This window comes from Corapipo altera, unplaced genomic scaffold (assembly GCF_003945725.1).
Source record: "Corapipo altera isolate COAL_440 unplaced genomic scaffold, ASM394572v1 23b, whole genome shotgun sequence".
NCBI classification, from domain to species: Eukaryota; Metazoa; Chordata; class Aves; order Passeriformes; family Pipridae; genus Corapipo; species Corapipo altera.
Window position 1 is genome coordinate 7757655 of NW_020884885.1, and position 19030 is coordinate 7776684.

Consider the following 19030-nt stretch of genomic DNA (forward strand, 5'->3'; position numbering starts at 1 on the left):
GGGCTGGTGACAGACAAGAGTGGGTAGAAGCTCCCTGCAATTTTACCAGGCCTGTAGAGCTATCCCTAGTGGGAGGCAATAGAAATGAAGATAGCTTTCTCCACATGTTGCTCCTTTTCTAAGCTATGAGCCTAATGGAGTTCTGCTAGATGAGTCCTGCCCACCCATGATAGGTAATTAGTGCTATAAATCAGCTTCTTATTGTGTTTTTCTTTCTTCTGATACTGCTCTGGTTTATAATGTCTGCAGTGCTCTGATTTTCAGATCAAAGCCTGTGGCGTGATGTCTTGTGTAAGCTGGAAATGCTAACTTGGTGCCAGAAGCAGCACTGTGGGTGCTCTGTCAGTATGTTTTCTAACTTGGAGAGTCCTTCCTAGAGTCTTGTGTTGCTGAATTTCAAAAGGTCTCTGAGAAAGGAGCAGAGCTGAAAGTCTGGCATTCTGCTCCAGGATTCATAAGACAAGTAGGATTTATCTGCACTATAAACACAGAAGATCAACACACGTAAAAATCAGTCTGAAGGTTTTGTTCGTCCATCAATGGCCCTGAGAAGGAGGCAACTTACTTTTTTTTTGCTTTGAAGATCCAGCTACTTTTTCTTATGTTTTTTCTTCTCTCGGTGGAAGGAAGACAATAGTCCCAAACTGTATTCCAAATGGACTCATAGCTTCATCCCCTAAAGTCAGGCCTCTTCTGACCATGTCATTCACTCACAATCTTTAGTTAATCTTGCTTTTCTTTCTTTTTTTTTTTAATGTCTGATAATAACTTGTGCTTCCTTGTTACTTGGCAGTTGAAGTCTACCACTTCTTTTCTGATTAATATGGTAGTTATTTCTGATTATGGGTTCAGGAAGTGGAAATTTAAAGCAGTTAATTAAGCAGTGCAAGTCTTTGATTTGGCTATCTGTTATATTCTAAAACATTTTGGAGGAAGCAAGTCTGTTATGGAAACAATCCCCTCTCTGAAGAGTTGGAAGCTCTCTTGTCGCACTATTGCTGTAGAACGTGAGAGGACCTGACACTGTCATTAGCTGTGAACAAAAAAAAGGGTTTTTTCTGTTTGCTGGAGCTTGAGGTGTTCAAAGAAAAGCCAAACACATGTGAACAAATACACTAGGTAGTCTTTGTTTTATCATAACAATTTTTACATGATCTTTCTGTGTTATTTGTGACCTAAGTTCCACATATGTGCAGAAATGGCAATAGAGCCAATAAATGTTAAATTTCATTTGAACTTCTAGAGCCTTGGTGGTTTGATCATTTATTTATTTATTTATTATCCTAAATGTGTTCCAGTTAAGCTAAATTTCTGTTACTTGTGTAGTGAATTTAATTCATGTCACAGTAATTACTTTTCATGATTTCCCAAGTGTGTGTGTATGAGGTTAAAATCACTTCCCTGAAAAAGCATTGCTTTCTACTTGTATATGTTTAGAATATCCTTTATTATGTTCCTGTTTTCCTGGGCTTAGGTAGGAATCAATAAAGCATTCCATAATGAAAAGCATCTTTGAAAATTTTTTGTCTTTCATGATTTCTTTGGGAGAGTTTTTTTATATGCTTTTACTCTCCTTATAGAAATATCTTGATTGGACTTTCTCGTGGTACCAAGGGATGGCTACATTCCCCTTTGTCCCCAACAATGAGGAGGAAGAAGAGGAGGAAGAGGAAGAATTAAATGGAACAGAGAAATCTCAAGATAAAAAATTAAAGGATGAAAACAAGCCAGATCCAGATGTGGCCCGATATGATGTTGTAAAGGTAAGCACAGTGTTAGAGCTGAAATCATTTTAGGAAAATAGCACACAGAGCACTGTGCTGAACCTGTTGAAACATCTACCTTCCTGTGCATCCTGGACAAGAACATTCTGAACAAGAATTGGAACTCTTCCCTGGCTGTTGGTTGTTATGTTTCTGTCTTGTATTACCAGGAGGATGATTTTATTGATCTCTAAAAATGTTGAGACTTGACTTGTATGATTTCAGTATCTTTAATATCTCTTAACTTCTTCAAGAAAAATCGACAACAAGCACACTAATGACCTTGTAAGACTTGCTGAAAGGCTTCATACAGACACGACTTTCAAGCTCACTTACTTGAGCTAAAAGTGAAGAGGTTTCAACCATTATTAAAATGGTTTTTGTAAAGTTGAACAATATTACAGCTAGATAGTTCAGAACTACTAGATTTGTACAATGATATTCTTTTTTTATTTGACATTAGGTGGTTACTTACTGTTTCCCCAAATTTCATTCCTCATATTTGTGTTTCTTGTATTAAGAGTTTTACAGCATTTTTAAGGAATCCCTCCCACATTTGAAGCCTAATCCCATATTTTTGATACAAGATCTAAAAATTTTTGTTATCTCAAATTCAGTCTTGGTCGAGCTGATGCAACTCTCTTACCTGCTGCAGTCATTAAAACCTGTGATCACATCAGTTAGTCCTTCTGCTTCAGCACTTGGTTTAAAAGCATCACTGGGTGAATGAATTACTGTACTTGGGCATCTGCTGTTGTTTAGAAGCTTTATGATTTTGGATGTGTTCTACTAGGTGTGTGACACTGTTTAAAAAATTTAACAAAAGAGTTTTAGGTAGAATTGAGATCAGTTTGTGATTCTGGAAACATTTGCATGGTTCAGCATAATGGATTTTAACTTGTTCCAAGTGACCTGAACTCAGAAGGTATTTGGGATAAAATTCCCCACTGTTCCCATTGTTGTGAAATTGATTTCACACCTGCATATTGGCTGTTACAACCCAATTATTCCACACAGTTGGGAAAGGAGTATTTAAACTAGCTGCTGAACTTGGTCAGGCCTAGAACTGCAACTTGCTTGGCTGCAACTTTTAAAAAGTAACGGTACTAGAAATTAGGGGTGTTATGGATTTGCCTTTTTGCAGAATCAGGAATGCATAACACTGTTAAGTAAACTGAAGATTTGTTTCCTGGCACTACCACTGGTCATGGTCTTCTACTCAGTGAACCATAAATAAAAAATCACATCATCTCTACACATCTCTTTTTCTACTGCAAAATAGGAATTTGTGTCTGTTCTCTGCTTCTGTCAACTTTCTCTGACATGGCAGGTACTATAAGACAAAGTGCTGCACTAGGTAGATGTGGTGAAAATGATTCAAGGAGCATGAGAACTCTTTTCAGCAACAATGGGTTTTAATAGTCCTCTACAGGGAAGATTATTTTCCTATTCCCTGTCACTTGCGTTTTATATTCTGGAAAACACAGATACCCAAACCCCACCAATGGTCTGATTCAGAACAGAAGTTCAGTTGTTCCTGCTCTCTTGAGGTAACGCTTGCCAGTGTACTTGAAAATCCCCAGAACCTTATTTCTTTGTTTCCCCACTGCTAATTTTAAAACCATCTCTGCAGAAGATGTAATTGAATCTGCTTTTGTCTTCCAGCAACTGAAGTGCAGAGAGAAATCAGTTAGAGTATAATGGATTTTTTTTTTTTTTAACGCCCTTCAGGGACTTTTAAAGACGCGGATCCAGCACCGGCTGAGGTACATCCTGGAGGTGGTGCGACCTGTTCCAACGGTAGTCCTGGATATACTGCACATCCTCACCCACATAGCAAGGCACTCCTCTGAAGCATGTAGCCAGGTAAATCTCCCGTTGTACAGGAGCTTGGGAATGATAGAGAAGGGTTTGAAAAAGGAAGGAAGAAACAGGCAAATTTATGGCAAGGATGTTAGACAACTTATCTGTTTTGCATGTCTTCTGCTTGCCTACATAACTGCTTACCTTTGGTTATTTGTGCTGCCTGCTGTTTCTCTGCAGCTGCTTGACTGTCCTCGGTTGATTGAGACCATTGTCAGGGAATTTCTCCCTACTCAGTGGGATCCCCAAGTGGCCGAACCAGGATTTTTACTTACCAGTCTCCATGGAGTTGCTTGTGCCAGTGCTATGAAGTTCATCAGAGTGTTGGCATCTGGAGGCCGAAATGCAGCAGCCAGGCTGGTGAGTGGTTCTCGGAAGAGCTTTTGTGATTGTAAAGGCCTTTACTCTCTATGCCGTACTTTTGAAGTAAAGAGAGAAGTTTATTTAGAGGTGACTCTGAGCTGAAGCTGAAATAATAATTGTGAAGAAAATGCATCAGTGTGTTTTGAAAGATTTGTCAACGGTGTGATAATAATGGTGATTCTGCTGTGCACCAGCAGAAGAGCTTCAAGCTTTTCTCTGCTTTTTTATGTAGTGAAGTTATGCAAAATCATGGAACACAGTATGGTGATGCTGACCAGTAGCAGATGTTTAGAGCACACATTGGTGTGTGATGCTCTGTACTCTCCCATGTTCCAGTGATAGGTAGCATAGGACTGTATAAGTCAGAGACTTAATCACTGTCCCTGTGTTTTACAACCCTGATTGAATTTTTCTGCCATTAATTTGTCTTAATAACTCTGAGGTCATTTATCAGTATTTTCAACTCCTCTGAACAAGTTCTGGAGAGGTTTTCCACTTCAGAGATAATTGCATTCACTCATATAGGTTGTCATGCTGGTGCTATAAATGCATAAAATCTACTAAGAGTAGCACCCACTACAGTGCAAAGAGCACTTCTTCGGGTTTTTGGTTCAGTTTTGTTAACACCATCTAACAAATTGTTAGCCAGGAAATTGCTAATATCAACAGAAGAACACCAGTCTTTGCTGTAAAATATGGAGAATAATGTGCTGCTGATGGATAGTGCCGTATTTAAAGGCTGTAAGTTGTGATAGGAACATATTAGAATAAAATTCAGATAGTTTTCCACTTCAGGCTTTGTGTACTCCAGATGTTTCAAGGCACGCAAAAACTGCTTACAGGGTTCCTGACACTCAGGCTTAGGTTCTGTTGCACTCTTCTGTGGTTTTTTACATGTACTTAAACATGGGAATGGAAGATAATACAAACTAAACCTTCAATGTAGGAATTTATTTTAACTAACAACAAAGTTCTTCCATCTTCCTCCTGGAAGTAAAATTGACTTTGTCCTCTGTTCTGTAGGAGGGGTGTCAGAACTCATAGTCTGACTCATCAGGTCCTTTGCTTTCTTGTTGGTGTGCATTGATTGCCCTACAAGATGTCTCTAAAGCATTTGAGTTTTAAATCATTTGTATGTCCTTGTGCTGTGAAAAAGACATTGTTACCTCATTTGTTTAGACAGAGCACACACAAGCTTTTGTATGTGTGGGAGGAGGGAAGAGAAGCTCTTTTTTGTGGTTAAGTAAAAATACCCAGTTGTAGGGGAGGATAAAAATTATTTCTAGAGAACTGCAAATGAGTCATGTCATGCTTAATTCAATACTAAAATAAGCTCAGAACATTTCCAAGGCATCAACATTCTATAACTTTTTGAAAGTAATAGGCAGGAGGTACACTCTTCTTATAAAATAAACACAGAATCATAGAAAGATTTAGAACCTCTGAATGGCATTTAGTGTGACCTCCCAAAAAGAATGTCTGCATCAGTTCAGTACTTTTGTATACAGTATTTTTCATAAGGTATATTTTTACATGTAATATCAACTAATGGAGTTCTATTTAAGACTGTTTTAAAGAATGATAGTTATGTATTTTTTTAAAAATCAGTTTAATGCTGCAGAAAGCATCCAAAACAAGAGTGTGCGTGGGCTAGATAAACCTCCATCAGAAATGATTTTAGGTGTAGTTGATTTGTGTTAGGAATGGTTTAGGGGTTTAGGTACCCCTAGGCATCCCTTCCAGGAATACTTCTCTGTTAATAGTCATTGACGATTTACTAATCCTTTGTACTATGCTCCTTAAGATAACACAAAATAAAGACAGATTTGAAGAGAAGATTTTAGAGTGGGCTGAATTGAAATCTGCAGTTCTTTTTTTGTGTCAGAGTAATGATGCATGCAACTGATGTGCCTTATCACTTTATCTTTTTTCTTGTTTGTTCTTCTTTGTTCATTTGTTTTACAGCTTAACAAATTTGAAATGAAAAGTCGGTTAAGTCGATTTATAGCTGAAGACCCTCTGGATCTGCCTCTACCAAGGGAAGAAGCCATAAGGCTTAGCACGGAAGCCTTCCGGTTTTGGGCTCTGGCTGCTGGTTATGGACAGGCCTGTGATCTCTACAGGTACAGCCCAAAGCTGGAGAAATGGGGGTCGAGGGCAGACTGGAGAAAATGGACATCCTGTTCCAGAGGGGCAAATAGAGGGTTCTCTAGGCTCAGTCTCTCTTTCCTTCAGAGTGTCTTATCTCACTTTCTCTGGCCTCCTTCAGTAAAACTCACAGTTTCTAAAGGTATTTGTGATGAGTATTGTCCTTTTCTGGTTGGTTTAAGCACTGGTACTTTGTTGTTTCTCTTCTATGCTATAGGAGACCACTATAACTTTTTAGAGCTGCATCCTTTTCCCCTTGAAGGCATGAATAATCTATGCTTGTGTGACATCAAGACACACAATTTGCAGCACACCTAGGATTGAATCTGATTGATCTGAGGCAGTCTGTGGCAGCAGTCATCAGCACGCATGCTGAGTGAAGCAGACTGATGCAGTCAAACTGCACAATGCATTGACTTCAGTTCAGTACAAGTTCTTATGCTTGACTGCCAAGGTCTGCACTGGGATGGGTCTGACCTAGGTCAAGTGTTGAATCTTCTTTCTGTAATTGCACTGAATTGGAAGCAGAGATATGGCCTTGGAGTTGGAAGCAAAGAGGTGGCTGTGGAGTTGCTCTGAAGAGGAGTAAAAGGAAGGTCAATATTGAGTTTCAGAAGGGAGATTCTCATCCACAACAGCATTTTGTGTTCTCCAGCACAATCAGGTCTACTAGTTGAAAAGAGTAAAAACTCTATATAGTATTTTAGCACTGTAAATAATGTTGACGAAAGAAACAGCGGAAGATTCCTTAAAACTGTGGATACTGTGGATGAGAACTTGAGAACTATTCCCTTGCAAGAATAGTTTTTCCAAGAGATAATCAGAGTGCTTAGAGGCAGAGTATTAGGTAGGTCCCATTCATATGAATTTGGAATGGCAGTATTCTTCCTTTGTCATCTTTTTTCCATGTCTGCTTATTTTCATTATTGTGGTGGCGGTGGTGATTCTCATAATGTCGTTTTATCAATCTTTATAAATATGTGATGGGAGAGTGTAAAAGAGATAGAGCCAGGTTCTTCCAGTGGTATGAAGTGAAAGTACAAGAAGCAATGGGCACAAATGGAAATACAGGAAACTTCACCTAAGTTTAAGAAAAATTTTTTTACTATAAAGGCAATCAAACACTGGAGCATGTTGCAGAGCAAGATTGTGAACTCTTCATCCTTGAAAATATTCAAAATCCAACTGGACATATCCCTGGGCAATCTTGGTCTAGCTGACCTCACTTGAACAGGGAGTTGAAGTACAGATGATCTCCAGAGACCCTTTCTAACCTCATCTGTTCTATGATTCATACTACAGTGATCTCTACCCTGTGCTGGTGAGGATACTGCAGTCCCTGCCCGAGTTGCTCAGCACTTGCACTGGTAGGAGCCCTATGGTTGAGCTGTCTGTTCAACGAGCTTCGGCAGTAGTTACTCTGTTGATACATGTGACACAAACAGCAGGCTACACGGCAGAGCTGCAAGCCAAGCTGAGCAGGTAGGCTCTCTCTGCCAGTTCTGTGCATCTGAGTAGTTGGCATCCTGTCTTCCCTTTCTTTGGTTTGGAGACCCAGCTATCACCTTTTTCCCCCTTTCATTTTCAATGGTTTCCTGTCCCACCATATCCTTGCATGGTGGGGTAATATCCTCTTGTATTCCCTCTGACGCGAGGTCAGAAGCAGTATCTAGTCTGATAGCTGTATGTCTGCTGGCCTGGTAAGAGGCAGGAGTCAAAATCTGTATTCAGCTATGAGGCAGATGGAGAGTGTTAGCCAAATGCCCTGCTGAAAGGAGCTAGAAGGCTCCTTTGACCTTCCTTTTGGGGTAAAGAAAATAACCTCCCTGAGATTTGGAGGAAAGAACCTCTCTGCGGAGACCAAGAGGGGTCGAGATTAAGAGGTGGTTGGTTTTGATAGACATCAAAGCAACAGGATTTGCTGAAGACACAGGTACTTTTTCTGGTGAAAAGGAAGAAACTTTCAACTAAAGCTGAGTACTGAGATAGTGTGTCTGGTAAAGCTAGAGCACAGCTCAGGGGCATAAAAGTGCAGGAGAAGAAACTTCAGCTTTTATGAGTAGATCCTGCATTTTTCCTTTCTGGCTAAATTGATTTGATCTGGTCTTTGGGAATATGCAAGGACTTTTTTCCCCTAATCACTGTTGTTGGATATGACCTTCCAAGCTACATGGAATTGGTAACCTTTCTATTAAAACTGATGACAGTTGTTTCTGAGGTGTATTTGCTATCCTGTGTCATTCTTCCATTGCATTTCACAAATAGCTCAGAAGATAGTGTACAGATTCCACCTCCTCCAGTAGCATGGAATCAAGTGTCAGGCTTACAGCCCTTCCTTGAGACAAGTCTGAAAAAAATCCTTCAAGAGATATCCCATACAGAAACTTGGCAAACTCTACAGCCTCTGACCACAGCTTGTGTGATCTACTTGGGAGTTTATTACAGTGCTTGCAGCCAACAGGTAAGGCCTGAAAATACAGTTTGTCTTCCCATCTCACCAGCATCAGCTTGTGTGTTACCTAAAATACCTGAACTTAGAGGCAGTGCTGAAAAAGACAGAACTGTCTCTCTAGCTGAGAACTAGATTTTGTTTACCACAGCTTATATCTAGGCTGTGTGACATTCAGGGTCACATAAGTCTGCTAATCCTATACATTAGGAGTGCCAAATATCCTTTTTTCTGTTGAGATCAGAGTCTCAGTCAAGGTATGTGGTAGTGCAGTGATTATTCTGATTTAATGTGGAGATCCAAAGTGTGAAGCAAATATGACCTAATTTAGCGTGGCAGTCCTTTCTTCTGGTGGGATAAATCAAGCCATGCATTTTTGCATTTGCTTTAGTCTAAGAGTTTACATGTGGACACCTACTTGCACTCATCTGGTTGGAAGATTGAACATTAGGGTCATACCATATGAACTTTGGATAGGAAACAATAAAAATAAATTTATTTGTTGCCCCACTGACATTCAGGGTCAAATTCTGTACAGTTACAGCTGTAGTATGTGACCATCTTTTAAAGTGAATTTTCTGAAGGTGGCACATCAGTGTGATGCTGTTGAAGAATAATGTCTTGTGCTTTAACTACCCTAAAGATTCATGATCTAAAAATAAATACAATTTTCCTCTCTGCTGCCCAACTGACGTGCCTGAGTTCTAACCTGGGAGAGCTTCCTTCAAGGTGCGGGGGTAATTTAGTGGCTGTAGTTATTCACACTTGTGCAAATCCTCTGAAACTTGACAAAAGCAACTGAGTTTATTAGTTGTGGCTGGGGTAGAAACTGCCTGTATCTCTCAAAGATGTCTTCAGTGCCCCAAAGGTTGGCAGTACCTTTCACATGCTATCACTATGTCCTGGCATTAGAGAACCAGGACAACCAAGAGGTTAATACTCCTTTTTAACCTTTACAGATACCCAAGAGAGTGGCTGACAGAACAATTTCTTAAGTCTTTGAACTATAATGTGCTGGGTTTTTTAATTTTCACATAAAAGGAAGTTTAGTCATCTACCTGTGGTTAGTTGATTAAAAAATAAAATTGCATGTGGCACCTTTGAATAGATTAGTGCAAAAAAAAAATCAACTTGTATAGTAACCAGATTAGTGTGTACTGGGACCTTCTTGGAATATTTTTTTAAACTACTAAGAACTAAGGTTAACATCTTCACAGAGGTTTTACTGATTTCTGTAGGGGGACTTCACCCGGGGGAAAATTGGATTTTATGTAATGGAAATGAATATTTCTGTATCACAAAGCAGCATTCTAATGAAGGAAAAGAGCATTAAAATTTGCCAGTGTGTTCCTTCAACCCGGAATATTGCTTACTAGGGTCAGAAGAATTTGGATGGTTCTCTAAAAGCCACAGTTCATCCTCTGTGCAGTATTCATCCACAGTCATGCTTTGATGCGTAGGTCAATCATGCTTTTTGCAGTTGATTGTTTTTTTAAATTTTTTTTTTGGACACCCTTGTGTGCCACTCTAATTTCTCAAGGTAGTTCTGATTACCTTTGTGTGATCTTCAATTTAAATAGAAAGATGTAGATGGTATGAGGAGGGGGCTTTAACCAAGTTTTCTTTTAGGGAATCTTAATCCCATGGATCCCATACCTTGCTTCCAGTCAATTAAGAATCTCTGAGATGCATTTTAATACTTGAGTACAAGAACACCTTGGGGTACCAGCTCTCAGCTTCCACACTATGAGCAGTGAGGCCAGCTCTAAACTAGAGCAGTACCACTCTGTAGGTGATGTGGTCTGGCCAAAAAAGAATAAACACAGAGAAAGCAATTAAACAAATCTATCTTTTTGTCCTCACTGGGAGACACTCATCATTCACCATCTTTTCCTGTGTTTCTCCATGTCTTCTGCAGCCATCAGTCAATCCAATTGACTGCTTAGAGGAACTGGAACGTTTGACATCTCAGGTGCTGCAGCCCCTTCTCAGCCAGCCAGCCATACAGAGCATGTGGGACTTGCTCAGGTAAAACCATTTCACTGCTAAGATGCTGTTGCCAGAAGCTAAGGGAGCCTCATTTCTACACTGTACTGTGTGACAATTCTCCCCCCTCCCATTTCTTTTCCCTATACCTATGTGCCCCAGATGTGTGAATTAGAGCACAGCAGGGCTCTGCACACTGCTTTGTCTTCTTTCTCCTCACAGAAAAAGCATGATGGCCACAGAAGTTCTTCAGTTCCTCCTTTTCTACCTCAGAGATGCTGCTGCATCTCTGTTTTACCATGTAGCTGTGTTTTTCATATCCATTTCAGATTATTTTAGTCACTCTTGGCTTTGATTTTGCTTTGGTTTCACTGTTTTTTTAAAAAAAAAACCTAACATTAGTTGAGTCCCTCTTATGTGAGAGGGGAGTGTGTGTATGTGCATGTGCCATTCATGTGCTCTGTGTGATGCTATATATATAAAATATTTTTACTAGATTCACATCTTCAAGCTCCTGCAGAGCTTCACTAAGGCTTTGAAAGCCCCTGTGGAAAAGTGAAAAGCCACATACCGGGATAACATAAGCTCTGATTCTGGGAACAGTTAAGCACTGCAGATATTCTGTCTTTCTGCTGTAGAGGGAGCCTTTTTACTAGGCTGTGATCAATCCTCTGGACAGGAGAGTGGAAACCTAAAAGGCCTAGTAATTGGGGAGAATCCATCTGCTTCTGAGAACATCTGATATAAGGGACACTTGAAATTTTTGGGTTTAAGTGGTATTTGAATAGTCACCAAACAGTTTGTCCCATGTTCTTTCATGACTGGAACCGATGTCTGAAGCTCTTGGCACCAAAACTTCCAACATGAGCACTCATTAGACCCTTTTCTACCTGTCCTTGGGGTCTGAAAACAGTGGATTAGGTCAGACCATAAAAACCCATCAGCAAGAATTCTCCTAGGCTGTTCTTAACATTGACTGGTGAAAATGAAGAGTAAATTAATCTCTGCCTGAATATTTTTACAATTTTGTCTAAACTTTCTGGGCAGATTAGGGCCAGGAGTTCAAGGTACTCCATGAGCTCCAGATGTGTTCATGCATCTCCTACATGTAATGCCAGTGGTAGAAAGAGCCATGCATTTAAGCAGACCGTTTTCTGTCACAGAGTAACAATATGGATCTTTGACAGGGTTTTTCCTATTGCCCCATTACCACTGAGCAACACGCTTATGGTCGCTCTTCCTTGTGGCAGTCTTGCCTGTACAGACATGGCGTATCCAGTGTGGGCCCCACAAGCACTGCTGGTATGAAAAGTTCTAGTTTTGCCTGCAGAGAACACACACACCCCAAGAGTGGTTTGCATGGTCATGTTTACGTAATTAAAGCTAGTTTTTTTCTGAAAAGATTCTAAAAATATGCATTTCATGAGCACATAAAGGGCAGCATTTTTGCCATGTCAATTTTAGGTATAATCAGGCTTTTTGGCTTTGCCTACAGGTTTATTACTGTGATGTCTTGAGTGGGTGGGCAGCTTTATTAGCCTGGTTTGCATACGTATGTGGGGAAATGTGTGGATTTTTTTTCAATCGAAGGTTCAGTGTTTCCAAATGCTTGACATCAGAGATGCATCACTGCATCAGTATTTCTGCTCATTGTGACCAATTTAGCTGAAGATAAGAATTTGTGATAGCTCACTGGCCTTAGCTTGTATGGCAGTAGTGCTTACTGGACTAACCATGATACTAGTTTTTTTCTTGCACAGTCTTCAGGGCTTCTGTTTTACTGTAATGTGTGATGCAGTTGAGATAGAAAGTAACATTCTTTACAAGATAACTCCTCAGCAGTATGAATGCTTTTGACCTGACCCCCCTCTCTTTATTTGTTCACACAGACCGTGTTCTGCTTTGTGCAACCCTCTGTCCTGTTCCCCGGCACCAGAATCCGTCATCAGCATTTCATCTCTGAGTTGCACTGGAGGCAAACCTCCTTTGAGCCTGGTTGGCTCCAAGTCACCTTTTCCCTTCCTTACTGCCCTCCTGTTTCTCATCAATAGTATCACTCATATTCACAAGGGCCTGACCAGCAAGGTAAGAAAAGACTTTTTCACTGTAAATTTCACTGTAAATTCTAGGTGAATGATGATATACTTGTGAGGGAGATTAGTATTTCTATCTTTCTAGGGTTAAAAGAGATGTTAGAAGGACTGTTAAAAACAAATTGCAGTACATTTTTATTTTAAAACTATTATAGAGAGAAATAGTATTATAGAGAGAAATACCCCCATTTTCAGAACAGGTGGGATGAGGATCTGAAAAGTATCTTGTCTTTGAATTGCAATATCCAGTTGACACCAGGAAGCTGGAATTATAGAGCAGGTGGCACTTAAAGGATGGACTTATAACGAATGTTGAGAAAAATCAAGTAACTGTTGTTTGGCTAAGCAGAATAAGTAGCTTGAATGTCAGTGGAGGAAAGGCATGGTTGAAGCATGTATAACAAAGGAAAATGGGATAATATTAAATAAGAGAATGACTGCTACAGTGACTGAAGAGGTTCCTTCCTACTTCAGGTTGTCCTGAATTTGTAGAATGAGTGAGTTATGGAAGATTACAGACTCTGAGGAGGAAACGACTGAGCCCTAGAAAGATGGAGTACCTAGCATAAGCTTTCTCAAAGCATTCCGGTCACCTTGTGTTGAATTAGGTATTTACTAATAGAAATATCTGGCCAGATAAGGGAAAAACATGTTTAAGCCCCTGGCCAGACTTCTGCCTTATGAAGCACTATGCAGGCAGTGACTGTTGGTTACCTGTGATGGGGATGGTCATGATGGATGCAGGTGAACCCAGAGGCAGAAAAGCAGATATTTATCAGGCTGTTTTTAAATATCCCTTTTGGAGTAGCCAACAGGAGGTAGGAGGTAAGCCTTAGAGAGGACTATGTTTTACTTTCCTCCAAGCACAAACTGTCTTATTTGTACCCCTGCTTGTGATTCCTTTACAGTACAGCTCTGTACTGGGCTTCAGAGGCTTGAAGGATTATCTGCATCAAAGCTGGCAGACTGGACCTCCCTCTGTGACTCCCTCATCTGCGTGGATCCTACGCCATGAATATCATCTGCAGTACTTTGTGTTAGCATTGGCTCGGAAAATGGTATTGTTATTAGTCCTTTCATTTCTTTCACCCAAGGAATTGACTTTGCTGGCAACCAGTTTTCACATCCGTGTTCTTTCTTGTGTCTGACTTAGGTCTGGCGACTCTTCAGCTGACTTTTATGCCCCATTAGCAAATAACATCTTTACAGTTACTGATGTGGGGATTTAGTTCCAAAATACTTTGGATGGCAAAATATATTTTTGCCTGTCTTTGAGATAGAGTTAGAACAAAGTTTTCAACTGTGCTGCTAAAAAAATGTCTGACTACCTAAGGCAGTCAGGGGAAGGAGAAAGATCTCTTGGTATGAATGCTGACAGCTCTTGTAGTCTGCCTCAGTCTTTCACTTTCCAGCGAGATTTGTGTCTTGTTTTATCCTCCTGTCCTCACTGATTGTCTTTGTTGACAAATGATATAGTGCTTTTATGTGTTGTTTTGTTTCCTGTACAGGCAGGCACTTGTCCGAATTACACCCAGCATGCCTCACTCCATCACTGTGTTGCCATGGCATTGCTAAGCCGCCTGTTGCCAGGGAGCGAGCATCTGGCTCACAAGGTCCTACTGGATCTTGCCTTTAATCCAGAGTTTCTTCCGTAAGCTTTACATTTTTTCCTTTCTCTAGGCTGGTACATGGGAAAACTTGGGGAAAATGGAAAAAAACACATTGGCACTGTAATTTTGTCATAATTTCTGGCCTTTAACAGGGCCCGTATTTGAATTGTGGTTATTCTCCAGGCACTGAGCCTTCTAATCAGACAAGCACCATGATTGCATATTTCTCTCTAGTGTACCAATGTTGAGAAATGTGCCCGATTTCTTTTGATTTCCTCTGTGAAAAGTCTTATGTGATTCCTGATAGAACTGATTTTCACTGAGGCCCGGCATCTGCCATCTAGAGAGTAGCGATTCTAGAAAATAAATGGGAATTTGACATAGCCTGAAAAACTTAATGAAGTTTATGAGTGGGTTTGTATGTTTGTGTGGTGGTGCTTTAGTTTTTTGTTTGGTCAGCAAAATGGTCAGTGTTTGGTCTGAGATCATGGCATATGGATTTGACAAACACCCTCCACACACACAGTTTCTGACAGTCTGTATGGTTCCCCTGACCTTTCCACTGCCAGCTGCAAAGCTACTGTTTTGAGAATTGTCTTACTGATTGATGTAGGCCTTATATGATACGCAGTATTTCATCTCTGCACCCTGACATCTGTGTTAGTAAGTAGGCTGCCTCTGTGGAAAAGGGGTTTCAGCCTCCACACCAGACTGCTGGCATCGTGTGGATGTTTTTCATGGCACAGCCTCAGTGTTGCTAACTCCAAAGGTGGTTCTGTGAATTCCCTATGAATACCAAGATAACTGGTGCTTTATGGGCACTCTATATTAGAGTACCTGAATGCTGTAGAAAGTGTTGCCAGTGCTGTGCATACGCTACTCTTCCTGTTCCAGGAAGGTTGTAGAGATGAATTTATGTGCTGTTTTATTTGTTTGGTGTTTTAGGGGGACTTTTTGCTTGTTTGTTTCTTAAACTGTTGTTTGTCTTTGTCTTACAGTGAAGGGAAAGCTGGAGGGCCAGAAGCAGCTGACTTCTCTGATATTCTGCATCTGGGTACCAGTGCAAAACTGGCGCAGCCTGGCTCCGCGACAGCAGTTTTTTCAAAGGTTACTCGTGGTGCCCTGCTGAGAGAATCTTATCAGAATCTGCCTTCCATTCGTTCCTGTTACCTTTCTCATTTTGTCCACTTGCAGCCTACTCTTATGCATTCCCAAGCGTCCTACCAAGGGCGGAATTACCTCATCCAGTCAATGCTGCTTCCTGAGGTCAAAGGGCCCATCCTGCCTTCAGACTGGCCGTTCTTTCCACTTATCAGCCTCTACAACAAAGTGACTAATGCAGAGACACATGGGGCTGTACTGAACTCTCTCCCACTTGATCTCGTCAACACTGTGACCTGGAACTTGCAATGGGTCTTACTGCTGGAAACCTGGCGTGATAAAACCCTTCAGAGCATCCCTACTGCTGCCAAACTTGCACGGCTTATGTGTGTCTTCCTCACAGGCTGTGACCTCTTTCTAGAAGCACCAATCCACCGCTACACAGCTGGCCTTCTCTCTGTGTACTGCCAGCCCAAGGCCCTGGACTCCCTGAACTTGGATGCTCCTCTCCCTGGTTTGGCATCCTTCCATGACCTCTATATAAGTCTCCTGGAGCAGTTTGAAGGTGTCTCCTTTGGAGACCCACTGTTTGGAGTCTTTGTTCTTCTACCTCTACAGAAGCGTTTCAGTGTTCATCTGCGTCTCTCTGTTTTTGGGGAGCACACAAATATCCTGCGGGCACTTGGAGTGCCATTACAGCAGGTAATCCTGGCTTATGGTAGTTGCATGTCACTGCGTATTTCTGGATTACTGGGCTCTTGCCTGTGATTCTCCAGCCGTGATTTGGGCATCCCAGCCCTTCCCCTTCTTCCCCATTCCTCTGTTCCGGTACAATAATCATGCTTTCTTTGCTTAGAAGCTTTTCATTCTCCTTGAAGAGAGTCCAACTCATGAAATGTAAAATAGAATAGGAATGGAGAACAACATTCTTTTGATTTAAGGCTGTAACAGCAGTATGTACATTTTACAGGTTGATTGACTGTAAGTCTAAAGAGCAAAGTCCAGCAGCTGTAGGTGACATAAGCATTTTCAGACACCTTTTGAACTTTATTTTGAAAGCAGATAGTATGTATATGTGGAGGGCGGGAGCTGTGAAATTGCTCAGTCTTCAGTGGAAACTGTGCCACACCCTGCTTGGTCTAATGATTGAGAACCTTCTAATTTATAGGCTGTATATAAAGGGCTCACTGCATCCCATGTTCTGCCAGCAATTGCCTTTCCCTTAAATAAGTATTTCACACCTTGGTGAGAACCTTTTCCTTGCCCTGTGTATAGACAAATACTAATTTTCCCTATTGGAGTTGTGCTCTGCTGGGTAAATTGGCAAGAAAATTTGGTCTGTCAACTTCAGGACTATGTTTTTTTTGAATAAGCAGAGCACAAGAGATAGAATTTAGTGGTGCTATCAAAAGTGCTCTGTCTGCTTACTTTGTAACCACTCTTCTTACCTATGCCAAAAATCAGCTGCAGTGATAGAACCTGCAAAACATGGCTCCATAAAGCTGAAGAGGTCTTGAGAACACTTTGTCAAGGCATGTTACATCAGTCAGTGTGGGCAGTAGCAGCTCTTGCTGCAAATGGGGGCAGCTCATGCTGCCATGTACATCATGTTATATAGGCAGGCATGTGCAAACACCCTAGAAATCATGAACTTCCCCTCACTACTTAGACCCTGACAAAAATTGTAATGTTGCCTCTGTATGGGTTTGTTGCAGTTCCCTGTGCCGCTTAAGCGATACACTTCCCCTCCTGAGGATAACCTGAACCTCCTGCAACTCTACTTCCGAACACTGGTCACTGGTGCGCTGCGTCACACCTGGTGCCCTGTTCTTTACGTGGTGGCTGTGGCTCATGTGAACAGCTTTATTTTCTCCCAAGAAAGTGTGACGCAGGTAGGTAATGGATAGCAGAACTTCAGGGCTGGAATCTTTGGGTTTTGCATCTGCTCTCCCAGGGGTCCAGTGTGGCTTGTGGTGAATCACTGACCTTGGGACTTAAAAACAAAGATTGTAAGCAAATGTGTTGAAAGGACTGGTCAGCTGGTCAGTAGACCACGTATGAGGCAGCAGCTTTTGTTCATTATACCCTGAAGTACTTGCACTAATGGTAGCCAGTCCCACATAAATTTTTGAAGTCAGCAACTATGTGGGCTGTGGTATTGAGGGAAGAATAAAGCAGAAAGGATGAGGAAGCTGCAGGCAGAGAGAGCTCTACCTAGTTGATCAAGGAAAGCCAGTTGATGTAATCTTTTTGGATTTCAGTAGATCTTTTGATGCTGTCTCCCACAGTAAATGAGTTTGGCACACAGCTGGATAAACACATCATGTGGTGGGTGAGCAATCAGCTTACGGGTCGAGCACAGAGGGTAATAGTGAATGGGGTGACATTAAACTGGTGACCTGTCACCAGGGGGCTTCCACAGGGCTCCATCTTGGGGCCTGTGCTCTTCAGCATCTTCATAGATGACTTGGACACAGGACTGGAAGGGATATTAAGCAAGTTTGCAGATGACACAAAACTGGGAGGAGCTGTTGAGTCCCTCAAAGGTAGAGAGGCCCTGCAGAGAGACCTCGACAAATTGGAGAGATGGGCAGTCACCAGTCATATGAAGTTCAACAAGGGGAAGTGCTGGATTCTGCATCCCGGATGGGGCAACCCTGGATGTATGTACAGACTGGGGAATGAGATGCTGGAAAGCAGTGCTGTGGAAAGGGACCTGGGGTTTGTGGTCAGTGGCAAGTTGAATATGAGTGAGCAGTGCCCTGGCAGCCAGGAGGGCCAACCGTGTCCTGGGGGCATCAGGCAAAGCATCGCCAGCTGATCAAGGGAAGTGGTCATAGCACCAAGCCTCACAGAGTTCAAGAATTGTTTCGATGACACCCTCAGGCACATGGTGTGACTCTTGGGGATGGTCTTGTGCAGGGCTAAGAGTTGGACTTGATGGTCCTTTTAAGTCCCTTCCAACTCAGCATATTCAGTAATTCTGTAAAAGATTTGGCCTCTGCCTGAGCAGTCTTAAGGTGTAAAGTACTTTTTACTTTCACTTTGCTTGAATAACGAAACAGAAGCTTTCCTGTGGCCTTGGAGCCTCTAGTAATGATTAGTTGTGCTAACAACACCTCTCATCTGCAGTTCTGCCTGAAGGTTGAGAAATCAGCTGAGATTCAGATCAGAGAAAGGAGGAGAGAGGCAGGATCCAAGTGATAGCCATCTCAAGCACTTTCTGCTAGAACAAGCTGCTCATTGTCATAATTAACAAATCATCCTGGAGTGCTGTATGCTCATGGGCAAAATTATTATTGTACTCTATTAAGGAAAGTATGTGTTTTGTTCCCAGGAGACTGATGCTGCTCGGAAGAGCATGCTGCGGAAAACATGGCTGTTGGTGGATGAGGTAGGATCTATAAGATTCAGTTTGTACCCCTGGGAATTAAATTTTCTATACATGGTACTCTTACATACTTATATTTGGCTTTTGAAATTTGTGTTTAACTACCTTACTAACTTGAGAATGAGAGATTAGCAGCAGGATTTTGGCCTGCAATGTCTATAAATACTGTTAACCAGTTCTTGTAGTAATTAAACTCAAAACATGGAGCCCATTGAAACCTAGATTAATCTCCTGTACTGTGTTTCAATCCTCTTGTCCAGGCA

General features: G+C 41.4%; 1 protein-coding gene across 4 annotated transcripts in view; it reads left to right on the forward strand.

The window, feature by feature from the left end:
* The window catches only part of RPAP1 (RNA polymerase II associated protein 1), a 37411-nt gene that overhangs the window by 15944 nt on the left and 2437 nt on the right, over positions 1-19030 (forward strand). For all 4 annotated transcript variants that reach the window (XR_003527501.1, XM_027642287.1, XM_027642288.1 and 1 more), the window contains 13 exons: positions 1581-1763; positions 3495-3629; positions 3807-3986; positions 5955-6112; positions 7440-7619; positions 8397-8598; positions 10505-10614; positions 12462-12657; positions 13574-13723; positions 14174-14316; positions 15274-16078; positions 17092-17268; positions 18714-18770. Coding sequence is in view for 3 of the 4 variants with exons in the window: in XM_027642287.1 (XP_027498088.1) it covers positions 1581-1763; positions 3495-3629; positions 3807-3986; positions 5955-6112; positions 7440-7619; positions 8397-8598; positions 10505-10614; positions 12462-12657; positions 13574-13723; positions 14174-14316; positions 15274-16078; positions 17092-17268; positions 18714-18770 (2676 nt within the window). In the remaining variant the exon portion in view is untranslated. The remainder of the gene's footprint in view (positions 1-1580; positions 1764-3494; positions 3630-3806; positions 3987-5954; positions 6113-7439; positions 7620-8396; positions 8599-10504; positions 10615-12461; positions 12658-13573; positions 13724-14173; positions 14317-15273; positions 16079-17091; positions 17269-18713; positions 18771-19030) is intronic.